This window comes from Thunnus thynnus, chromosome 2 (assembly GCF_963924715.1).
Source record: "Thunnus thynnus chromosome 2, fThuThy2.1, whole genome shotgun sequence".
Classification (NCBI taxonomy): Eukaryota; Metazoa; Chordata; class Actinopteri; order Scombriformes; family Scombridae; genus Thunnus; species Thunnus thynnus.
The window spans coordinates 11627397-11640261 of record NC_089518.1 but is presented as its reverse complement, the minus strand read 5'-3'; the positions used below and the strand labels follow the sequence as shown (position 1 = coordinate 11640261).

Genomic DNA, 12865 nt, shown 5'->3' with positions numbered 1-12865 from the left:
TACTCTCGTACCTTTCACATAGATGTCCTTTGAAGAATGAAGAGAGGGAGGATGACTTAAAAAAAATCCACAATAACGCAGGGTTTTTGTGCTCACACAGTGTACGAGTGAAAATCATTAGTAGCCCGTTGATATTAATGATCGTCTGAAATTTTAGCAGCGGCGCTCATACTTTTGCAGCGGCGATGAATATGGGGGAAACACTGCCTTTATAATCGCTGAATGCCCTTATACAATAGTCAATGTAGATTACACACATAAGCTGATTTGGCTGGATTTTCAGATAGATTACATTTTGGTGTGTCCACTTATAAATTATCCTTCGTCCACAGGAATAGTGACACGATCTACTTTGTCCTGATGTGTTAAACTACATCTGGTGCTCCTTCAGGCGGCATAAACAAAAAAATATGACTCATGGCCAGACATAACTGTTGAAGGCATTTCTTAAGCTCCTGCAGACCCTGCCAATTTACTTGTTTTGTTTACGTGGCTTCACTGTTCACCTTCTGGTTTTTAATGAAGCTGAGAGAGTCACGACCATTATTACACCGGTGACATACTACTTTTAATGATGTGCAGTTTTAGCCATCGTCCCGCTGTGGCTGTGCCCTGCGCAAGTCTTCATTATCACTCTAGCACTCTCTCATATGCCTGCAGGTACTTACATAAAACACTCGCACATAAAAAGGCTGCTGGTGGGGTTAAATGTGCATGAGTTTCAGATGTGGAATGAGACTGGAGACTCAGCATCTTGAGGCTTCTCCACTGGAATGGCCTCGTTTATTTATGCAGTTTTTCAAAGGGGGAGAATGTGACCCTGTGGTCAACCCTGCTCTGTTTCTCTTTTTCTTACTCTGTCTCCAATGTTTCTGTCTTCCTGTGACAGTTAACTGGAGAAACTTAACAATGAGACTATAGCAGAAAGGCCCCTCCTTCAACTACTCAACAGCATTTCAGTTAACCAGAAGTCAGGAATGCAAGGGTCAGAGGCCATGTGTTATGACAATATTCCTGTCAACAGAGAATGATCTCTTACAGAGCAAAAACCTGTTAGAGAAAGTTGACTGAGGATGACAGATAAGAGGGATTATTTTATGATCTGCTGTTTGTTTTCTGTTTTTCTGTCTGCCACTCTCTGTATCTTCCCCCATCTCTCTCCAGTCCTTTCACAGCAATGTAAAACTCCCCTATGAGTTGTAGAAAGTGATACGCCATCATGTCCCCTTGATTCGATGGAAGTGCTGTGTGCTGTAAGTGTGCTAGAAATGGAGCAGTAAATAAATGGAGCTTGTGTAGAAGCAGGAAGAGACCTTGTACACATTGTAGGCAGACTGGATCGATGAACATCACTTTTTGACATGCCTGAGCCAGGGCTTGGTGTGTTTGTGGATCTGTGTGTGTGTGTGTGTGTATGGAGGTGTTTGCAGAGGTATGTATCTAGTGCTGCACAAATGCAGCCAACCATCCTAGAGGAAGGCAAGATGGCTGAGAGAATTGAGCCAGTGAGGTGTTCATGTGAGTCCGAGAGAAGAGTCTTCATAATGCTCACATACATGTATGAGTGTGTTCGTGCGTCCCTTCCTCACTGATCAGTTAATCCTTTATCATTTACCATCCTGTCACACCGCTACACCTTGGCTTTAATTGCAGCCAATAGTGCAGATACTTGAACCAAATTAATGCTATAGCTTTGTACCAAGCATCACTCAATCACTTCAACCTAACTTTGTTTCTAACCCAGTTTTCATGCACCGCAGCGCCACAAAGCCACTTCTCTTCAGCGCCCGGTCACTAATTGAGCTTCGTCTCAGTCGGTGGAGTTGTCACCGTCATCTTTTCCTTTGAAAAATAACCCACTGCTCCTCCCCTTTCACCTCATTTAGGGATGAATGTAGATCTCCTGAGCATCCTGCGTCGTCTTTGTGCATTTGTATTTGTGTGTGTAAAGGCAAAGCTGGATGTTTGTGTGTGTCCCTCAGCAAGTTGTGAAGCAGAGCTCAGCAGGAATCTCATAAGGAGGTCACAGTTGTGTGTGTGATGTTTGCCACGCCAACACACAGGCAGGGGAAATAGACACGCTGGGTTGAGTTCACTGGGAGTTGGCACTAATGCTTGTTACACTTTTATGTATTCATTTATAGACTGTAGTTTATTTTTGTATCTTTCACTTGTGTATGACACGTGGTTGGTGGAGACCATTAGTGTACATGTGCCTGACACTGGCAGAATGAGAACCTTTACTTGGTACACTTTATTTTAAGTCCTCCTATTTATCATTTATAATAAGTATATAAACCATTACTAAATTGTTTATAACACACTATAATGTAGTTGTTAGCAGACACTGTTGATCAATGTATTTGTCAACAACTATAAATCTTCTTGTAGACACCCATAAGTGGAGGCTGGTGTATAAAAAGATAATGAATGACAATATAGTAAAAAACAGTTGTAATAATATATAATATGTCTTCATAGAAGACAAAAACTGTACATTAATAAACACTTAAACACGTCTTTATATCTGTTTATAACTACATAACAGTGTGTTATTAACCATTTATTAAATGTTTATATACTGTAAATGCTAAATGGGGGACATAAAGTAAAGTGTTACTAAATGCATTTATCTGAGCACTACCATTATTAGTGACTTTACAAATCAATATTCATGTACAAAACATGAACAGAATGTAAAATACAGAATATCCACCTTAACCCGCAACAATATTAAAATGCCGCTTACACACTAATGTATCAGTAATTATAATACAATATTAAGATACATAATAAGACAACTCTGACAGAGACTGTTCAGCCTGGGCTTTAGCTTTTGATACTTGAACTAACATTGGCCCAAAATTACACTGATGAGCTGGAAGATGCTGAAGCGCTCCATAGAGCTAAGGGGAACTGCAGTGGGGTGATAATTAGGGGTTCAAGCAGTGAATCTCACTGCTGGAGCCCTATTCTTTTCTTTCTTTTTCTTTCTCTCTTTCTTTCTTTCTTTCTTTCTTTCTTTTTCTTTCTGTCCTCCTTTCTTTCTTTCCTTCTTTCTTTCTTTCTTCTTCTTCTTCTTATTTTTATCCGCTAAAAGTGTTCCTGCAGCAAAAACCATAAGACCAGAAGTCACCAAAATTGGCAGATGGGTTGCTAATTCCATGCATCACACACACTTCACTCATCCAAGTTATTCACTCTCATTGACTTCAGTGCAGTACTTTACCGTATGCAGAACTAAGTTAATGTTTACCATCAACTGCTGTTAGTGACAGCTGTGCTGTCCTGATGGTCTAGTGGTCTAAACACATGCCTTGTAACTGCAAGGACACCAGTTCCAATTCAGCCTGGCACCATGCCATGCAAACTTCATGAAAATATCACAAATATTTTTTTGTTGATAACAATCATGTGATTAGTCCTTCAGCTATTTATCTGTAAATCTGTAATTTTGGTGAATATTTGAACTTCAGCTGCATTAAGTCCCTTAGACTTCCGTTGTATCCAACTTTGAGGTCATGAAATCAAAAGACGACATGTTCACCAGCAGAGCTGATAGTCCAGGGGTTAAGTTGCTGACTATGAAGGTCTACAAAGGTCCAAGGTTTGAATTCCTGGGTGCACAAGTCCCACTTGGCAACAATGTAGCAAGTCATACATGTGGTATGTTTTCAAGTGCTTATTGAGGTCATATTAAGTCGAAGGTTGCCTATTGTGACCCCATGAAAATATCTTTTTTCTTACAATTTTTCCCTGCTAAAAGTGTTTGTGCAGCAAAAACAGTAAGATGTAGAACCACCAAAAATTGGCAGATGGGTTGCAAATTCCATCCACTACTCATGCACATATAATGACAGTCATTGACCTCAAGGTGACGCTGTAATAATCAAGTTTACATTATCGCAATTATCTCGAAAACAGCTTGGCCTAGAGTCAAAATTCTTTCACCATTTTAATCTCTCAAGTCATCTGCATCTGGTCTCCTGCTCTAAAAATGTGAAATTTTGCGATTTTTTGCAATCTGCTTGGACCCCAATTATTTATCTGTGGGTTTGTTGCTACAAGCGACCCATTTCACACTACATGTAATCAATTGATCCATTGTTAATACAAGAATAATGATTATATCAGCTTTAAGTACATTACATCCTTTTAGTTAGGTAACATTTTCAATACAGGACTTGCGATTGTAATCACATATTTTTGCATTGTGTTGTGTCTGCTTTTACTTCAGTAAAGGATCTAAATACATCTTTCACCCCTGACGCCTGAGACTGCTCCATATATGTGGATACAACGAGATATCTGCACTGCTGATACTTGAAAAGTCTGTATTCAGTGCTCTGTTCTCACTGAAAAAGAAGTGCACTTGCATATACTCCACACAGTAGCACTGGATACATCTGTATTTAAGTAATCTCATCATGTTTGCAGTCTGTCATAGAAATATAGGGTTGCCCTGAGCAAAGCCAAGGTCACGTCACACTGACAGCTCATCTCCCCCTCTGAATTGTAATTCTGCCTAACAAACTGACAACTAGCAGGCCAAAAGGCTAGCAGGAGATGACTGATGACAACAAGAACAACACTACAGTGTACGGTTGCCAACAGAACCCGACCTGGCTAGTGCTATTAGGAGAGACCCACAGCACTTGGTGCTGACATTAAGCCCTAGCTAAGGACACTGAGTGAGAGCTTTGGCAGAGATATTCTCTGGCTCAACAGTGAGAAATTCCACAAAGGATAAAGGAATTACTTTAAAGGCCCAGTGAATTTCCCTCTACTCTCATCCTCCCTTGTTGAGCAGTACATGTCTTTTTTTGTCTCGAGTCCTTCATTTGTAAAATGCCAATTTCATAAGTCGCTTCAGTTGGTTGCCAGACCAAAACCCCAGAAATTACAAGATGGAAGAAATGGATGGATGGATGGATTTGCAGATTATATTACAAAAAAAATGCAGTCATAAAAGGCACAGTCTTGGAGTGCAGGCAAACTTGGCAACAAAGGTTCAACATGGCTGACATTTTGTGCAGAGAGAATCTGCCTTGGAGATGAAGTGTCTGTCAACAGGACCGCCTGCAAAATGGTCTCCAGTTTGCTGAGTGTGCACCCAGTAGGCCCAGAAATATGAGGAGCATGCAGAATGTTGCTGAGTATCTGGTTTGCAGACTTCCCCCTCTTGCGTAGCCCCCGTGAAAGACTGTTGATATGACTGATGTTCTAGCACGTGGTTACAACCAGGGTCTTCTGCATGATGACTCCTGCTTCTGCTGCTTCTTTGAAAAAAAGTCCAAGATTTCTGCAGCAGCACCTATAATAACATCCCCCCAACCTGGCAGCGCCTCCCACACACAGTCTGGAGCCAGCTTGGCATGATGTCAGGGGGGAAGCACCACAGAGTTGGGAACCCTGCTTTTTGAGTGTTAACAACTATGTTGCTGTATCTGAATCTGGCAATCCAAGAGAGCGCCTAGGCTTCCGCTCTTTGCAAATTATGGGTGTGAGATGTGGATTTAGAGGCACAAATGTCAGTTTGTGTGTTTCCGTTGTACCACTCAAGAGCAAAAATGACACTCTTTCCTTTCTCACGGTTTTCTTTCCCTCTGCTGAAAAAAGTAGGCTATGTCAATAAAAAAGGAGCTGTTACCTTAAGATGCATTCTTAGGGGCATTGATTCATGATTTTATACCCTGACCTGAGTCACGCTTGTATTACAGAAAGATTCTCTTTTTCTGAAAGAATGTACCAAGGGCCTTGTGAGCCTTTGTGCATCAATCAAATAGGGTTACTACATATCCCTACCCACATAATACAGTGGTTTTCAAATAGAACCTTGGAAGTACATGCCTCAGAAGACATGGGAAAAAAACAGTGGGTTATTTTCTTTAATTTGAGCCTACAGGGATAGAAGACGAATTTGAAATTGCTTTTGTGCTATTGTAGAGGATAGGAAGGAAGCTGCTGGTGAAATGGTATTTCTGTAAAAGACGATTTTAGCCACCAGTTTCAAAGCATCAGCTAACTACAGCTCCAAACTGCACAAGTCTGTTTCAGCCGCAGTGTGTAATAGGAGATTGTGCCCCCTGTTTAAACAGCAACGTCACACTCCTGGCAATGTGACATCCAATCATGGATCTTATGTGTATGTTAAACTTGAGTGCTTCGTTGATCCATTTTTCCATCTTAAATATCTTTAGTTTTACATGAATACATCTTAAATTTGACTGAAACAAACCCTGAACATGTATGTAGTTGTTGTTTTATGGATCACCTAAATAGTAAAGAATTGTTTTTGCTCAAGCGATCGAAATCTGAAGATGTCTTCCCCTCTTGCGGTGTGATGTATCCCTCCATAAAAAATGTATGACTCCCTCCACAGATGCAAACAGCTCAGAATGACCTTGACAGAGGAAATATCCACACTCTAAAACCTCCACTTTTTAATTGAATCCCTTGTCCAGCACTTGGTGACGAACCTGTTTGTGCAAACTAACAAAAAGCCAGGATGAATACATTTGATTTGATGTGATTCGACGCCTCTGTCTCTCCCTGTGCCTGCACTGTCTAATAGCTGACAATGTAATTACATTTCCATCAGGGGGAGGCCTAATGATTGACTGTGCTGGAATGTGTTAGGTGCCAGTGAGATAAACCTCCCTCTCAAATACTCTAGGTTTGGCCAGGGCTGTCGGATCAATAATTTCTCCTTCTCATGTCCTCCTCGTTAATGAAGTATTTTCAATCATAAAGCTTTAGTATCACTAAGAGCAAAGATATCAGGCACTGTTCCAGTATCACTGATCAAAGGTGTTGCAGCCGGTTGTAAAAACTTCAGTGTGTAGAATTGTGGAAATGTGTTAATTCTCTCTGAAACTTTGCAAAGAAAACCCTCTACAATCCAAATGTTGTGGCATTTGTCAAGGTTGTCTAATATTAGCTGAGTTATTGTATATTATGGTAAACCCAAGCTTCTCTCCTGTTTCCCAATGCCAAAGAACACTCCCCATGGTCTGAGATAAACCTCAGTACTGTGCTGTCGGTACCTTCACACAGCCTAATTGGCCCGTCTGTCTTGTCAGGGGTCTTACCACTGTGTGTGTGTGTGTGTGTATTTCCCTGCAGGCTTTGAGCTGCTGTATCAGCCGGAAGTTGTGAGGCTCTACCTATCTCTGCTGACAGAGAGCCAGAACTACAACACCCTGGAGGCCGCTGCTGGGGCTCTGCAAAACCTCAGCGCTGGACAGTGGACTGTGAGTCCCAGGGTGGGGAGGGTGCAGCACATAGACACTATGTTCTGTGTTATTTTTAGGTTTTTTTTTATGTGTGTGTGTATATTATGTTTTTGCAACTTCTATGATTGTCATTGACCTTACAGTCACATGTATCTTGGATTGTGACTTGAGCAAAAATACCTGTAGTCATATGGGCTTAAAGGTTAAGAAGAGCTGCCTCTAGAGATGCTTAGAATCACTGTATCTACAAACCATATAGCAACTGTGTGAACAGAAATAATCACGAGAACACAGATACAAATGAAACAGGTAGCAGTTAGCTCAAAGAGTAAAATCTTTATCTTACTGATTCTCAGGATATTTGGGGACTAAAAGTAAAAGAGATGAGCAGTGTACTGTCAAATTTCAAGTATATAAATAGCAAAATAGCACAGAGAAGTCTGAGGTTTTACTGATTGAAATTTAAAATTATATTTGAATGATATATGTAAAATAAATGCAATCCAGTAATTTTATGTAGACACAGTCCGTTTATCGATCCTACGTTTCCTCCTGGAGAGCTTAGATGATTAGACAAGGGTTAGATAACTAATGTACACCACGCTCACATCTCTGGTGGATGTTTGATTTTGATGATAGATGATATGAGAATCTCCACAGCCAGAATCAGGACATTTATTCCAATTAAAATCAGCTGCAGAGCTGCTGAGAGGCTGTCTTGCTTGCAGGCAGCAGTGAATAATCAACAGGGAAAGCTAGTTGTCAGATGCCAGTTTGCCTCGCAGCACCTAGGGCAAGAGCATACACTTATGTTACTCAGCATGCTGGCTGTGTTCAGCCCACAGCAGCATTATTATCATGGCAACGCTTCTCTTAACACCCATGTGTCAGACTGTAAACACATCCTTCAGTCTTCTGAGTTTGTGAGCAGCAACAGGCCCTTCTAGCTGGAGTGCAAAAACCACCTGAGCACTTTTGATTTTTTGTTTTTAGTTCCATAAGTTAACATCCAGCCCTGAGTCCCACATTACAACATATTGTTCTGAATAATTCAGTAGTAGTGATTTTCAGCTAAGGTGAGGATTTTGAGGAGAAATCCTTCTTTTCTTTGGTGTATTTTTCTCATGTTGAAGATGATCAGAATGCTTGACTGGGCTCAGGAACCAGTGGAGCCATTAACCCATCACACTGTCACATCTGGTAGCTGGACAAAGCATGTCCACACTCCTTGGGAGGATATCAGAGCTTTTTCGTTAAATCCTCCTCATTCTTTGCCACTGCTCAGTACCACTAAATGTAGCTGTTTTTCAAGGCTTACTACTGCCACCTGGTGGTTCAGTTGTGCTTGTCTCTGCTTAATTACATCTCTGGGGGTACTAGTACTTAGAAGAGAAACCCTTTTATGTCAAACTTAATGTTTCATGTTACAAAAAAATGAGAAGTAAAATCTACTGATGTTTAAATTAAGACAAATTATATCACATGTCCATTCAGAACCCCACTGTGTAATGTTCTGGAATTAGTCAGACCTAAGGAGCAGTGCTGAGCTGTTAGTGAGTGAATGATTGGGTGTGTGTGAATGCATGAGTTGCATGTGACTACGTCCATGAAGGCAAATATTAAAAATATCCCCACCTCCCTCGACTGGTGTCACAGAGGTGACCTGGACTTCTCCACCAAAGCTTTCCCAGTGGTCAAAAGAAAAGACATGTGGTCATACTGGGCAGCTCCCAAGTGTTAATCTGTAGGTGTGCATAAATGTTAAACAGGATGTTGCTGACAGCACATGCTCAGTCAGCCTACCTCAGAGGTTTAGGGTTGAAATTATAAAGAGCAGTCACACCCTGCCCTCTGTCCGCCCTCTAGTGGTCCAACTACATCCGAGCCACGGTGCGTAAGGAGAAAGGTCTTCCCATCCTGGTGGAGCTGCTGCGCTCCGACTCTGACAAGGTGGTCCGAGCTGTGGCCATCGCCCTGCGCAACCTCTCCATTGACCGCCGCAACAAGGACCTGATTGGTACAAACCAATAGCACTACCACACACACTGGTTTACTATAGAGGTTTTATCAAAAAACATTTTTGTTTCAAGTGGACTCAAATACAGTCTATGCAATTATTGTTTATGCAAAGTCACTGCAACAAACAAAGCTCTTTGGCCAGTATGTAGCTTCTTTAATACATTTTAGAGTTTTTGTGAGTTTACTGCTTTTTCATTAGATTTCATTCACACACTGTATCAGTCTTACAGGTGTGTATTAGATTACATTTTATGTTGCTTGGTCACTAAACTTTATATCAGGTTTTCAACTTTGGTCAAAAAAAAGTCATAAATAAGAATTTTTCATTCATGTTCATACTACATAAATTCAAATCAAATTACCTTAAAGGACCGGTGTGTATGATTTAGTGGCATGTAGCAGTGAGGTTTCAGATTGCAACCAACTGAATACCCCACCCCACCCCTCTTCTTCCAAGTGTGTAGGAGAACCTATGGTGGCCGCAAAACGTGAAAGGCCCTCTCTAGAGCCAGTGTTTGGTTTGTCCATTCTTAGCAACTGTAGAAACATGGGGGTGCAACATGGTGGGCTCATGGAGGACCCGCTCCCTATGTAGATATAAAGGGCTCACTCTAAGGTAACAAAAACACAACCATTATTATTTTCAGGTGATTATACGCTCATTAAAACGTACTTATGAATATTATATTCCATTTCTTCCAATAGAGCCCCCTAAATCTTACACACTGGTCCTTTATGTGCTGTTTGCAGAGAAATTGCAACACATATCCATTTTAATGTTATTTAGTTTAATATTAAGTTTTACTTACTTGTCAAAAGACAGCTGATAAAATCTTGCTATTGGGTTGTGGTTACTAATTTCTTATTTCCACAGTAATTTAACATGAATTGTGTAGAATGGAATGAAGACACAGTAACTAGAGCTGTCTGTCCTGTTTCAAGGTGTTAAGTCTTAATTTACTGAAAGTGGTAGAAACAAGTGAAATGATTTCAACCCACAATATCTGAAGTGTCAGTACCATACATCATGACTTGTTAAGGCATTTTCATCAATGATCCTAGGGTGAGTTTCTCATTTTTGGCCAAAAGATCAAATAAAATTGTGTTATTCCAGCAGCAACATCAACAGGATAATATAAAAAATTAAACATTCTTCAACTTGTTTGCATTTTTAGGAAGTTACGCCATGCGGGACTTGGTCAGTAACCTACCCAGCGGTCAGCAGCGGCCAGCCAAGAACCTGGAGGAGGACACTGTGGTCGCCATCCTCAACACCATCCATGAGATTGTCACCGACAGCTCTGAAAACGCCCGCTCCCTCATCCAGGCCCAGGCCATCGAGAAGCTGGTCGCCATCAACAGGACCAGGTAAGGCATTATTTATGCATTACTTACTGTATTATGAATGCAATTAATGGTGCTTTGCAATAAATAAGATGCAGCTGTTTCTAGGTTGAGTGTACCTAAACCAGCATACTGTCTTCATTGAATTACATCATGGTTGTACATTTATTTGTGCTTTTATTTTGCACTAGGCTGCTTTTTAGTCACAGACAACCCCAGACAGCATATGCACAATAATACACTGAACACTTACAGAATTGTTTGTCTTGTTATCACAAAATAAGCTGCCTAAAGACTTTTTGGTTTACCCAATATTTGCTGTGTCCACTAAATTGTAGGCAACTGCTCCATGCTTGTGTGTTTTTATCATCAGTCTTAATACTGTAGATCAAACAGTCTGTATTACAGACACTGAGCTGAACAGAAACTATACTGTATGTTTATATTTATGTAAAACTTTGCAAGAAGTTTGTGTGTATAATGGAGACATTATACATGTAATAATTACAGAATGACCTTGAATGCAATTTGCATCATGATCCATGGAGGATATTATAATGTGTCTCTAATGGCCCAAGCTTGGCTACCACAATACTCTACTCTAACAAGCCTGAGCCCACACACACACAACACTACCCACCACACATTAATTAACAGGCTTTTAGAACTGGAGGACATTTTTGGGGAGGGGGGGTTACTTGTGCCTCTGAAGCTGGTACTTACACAAGTAAGTGAGCAGTCGCTCCTCTAATGCTTGAGTTCTACTCAACCACCTGATAATGAAAAATTACTGATATTGAGGCAGATATTTCAAGAGGTGTCTCATATTACCACAACATTCTGAAATGAAGTGTGTCTGCACCACACTTTTAATTTAAGATCAATAGTACTTTTCAATATATAGTGAGTGAATATACACAGTTCATTCACAGACCAAATAGCTGTGTTTCCTCTCAGCCCCCCCTGAGATTAGACTTCTTTGAAGTGAGGCCCCCACCCACATGTAATTAATACTGGTGGCTCTGAGTTAGCTAATGAAAGGAAATGTGCACTCGCCTGGCTGTGAATTAAAAACTAGACCCTGGAGCCACTCAGGGGACTAAACGTCTTTGAATAAAGAGATTGATTGCAGCAGCGACGTGCTAGCTCACCCAGTCGTCACTGTTTGGGAGTAAAATGAGGTTTCTGACTTTAATTGCTATAGTTATTTCTTCATATTTCCTCCTTCTTGCGGCCCCCTCAGCCAATCAGCTCGAGAAACGAAGGCGGCATCCCACGTGCTGCAGACGGTGTGGAGTTATAAGGAGCTGAGGAACGCCTTGACAAAGGACGGCTGGAACAAAAGCCACTTCCAGGTACAGAACAGTAGTCCTGCTCTTGAAACTATTGCAATATTTATAATATCAGATCATTTTTTAAAATTTTATATTTAAAACATTTTCAGAAGAACCACTCTACCATCAGTAAGACGCCCCACTGTGGGAGTTGTTTGCCAAAAAGTATTAGTAGCATTCGTAGCCAGTCATCAAGATCAAAAATAATTAGATATAAATCTCCAGAGACTTAAATTACACATAAGTTCTATGCATTTGTCTTGATACTGTGAGTCAGGCTGTAGAATGATGAGAATCACTACCTTCTAAATCCTAAAAAGCATGAAGGGGAAGAATAATTCAGTTTGTCCGTGGTTGTGTTTTGTGGTGCTGCATTCACGTGCTGCTTGGTCTGTCTCTTCTCTCAGCCCACGGTGACGGCAACTCCTAAAGCAACCAAGAACGGCAAGCCAGGCTATGACGACACCACTCTACCCTTGATGGAGAAGAACCAAGGTCAGTCAGCGTGCGTGTGTTTGTGATCGTTGCTGTTTTCGTCTGTTTAGAGGACCCAGTGGGAGGGATTAGATGAGAGTGTGGTGTACCACAGGGGTCATTGGCAAAGTGAGGAACAATTAAATGTCACTATTATTGGAATTTGTGAGTTAGAATATCCCGCCTAACAAACATATTGGAACAAAGAGCACATGGGGGTCCAGTGCCTAATTGAAAGCATAAGGCTGGTGATATTCTTTGTTTTTGTTATTGTGAACAAATCCCCTAAAGAGATCAAAACCAAGAAAGCTCTTGTCTATGTTGACGGACTCTGTAGGATCAATGCATTGTTGGTTTGGGTATTGTTGTAGGATTTGTTGACAATGAGAAAAATAAGGAATATAACCCTAACCCTTATCTCCGCAAGAAGCATAAAAAAGTTTAGTTAGTAAAAGTACA

At 40.8% G+C, this 12865-nt stretch overlaps 1 protein-coding gene across 11 annotated transcripts in view; it reads left to right on the top strand.

Moving 5' to 3' along the window:
- The window catches only part of arvcfb (ARVCF delta catenin family member b), a 239117-nt gene that overhangs the window by 213250 nt on the left and 13002 nt on the right, over window positions 1-12865 (top strand). For all 11 annotated transcript variants that reach the window (XM_067603116.1, XM_067603162.1, XM_067603153.1 and 8 more), the window contains 5 exons: window positions 7126-7253; window positions 9102-9252; window positions 10430-10622; window positions 11842-11953; window positions 12340-12427. In XM_067603116.1, coding sequence (XP_067459217.1) covers window positions 7126-7253; window positions 9102-9252; window positions 10430-10622; window positions 11842-11953; window positions 12340-12427 — 672 coding nt within the window. The remainder of the gene's footprint in view (window positions 1-7125; window positions 7254-9101; window positions 9253-10429; window positions 10623-11841; window positions 11954-12339; window positions 12428-12865) is intronic.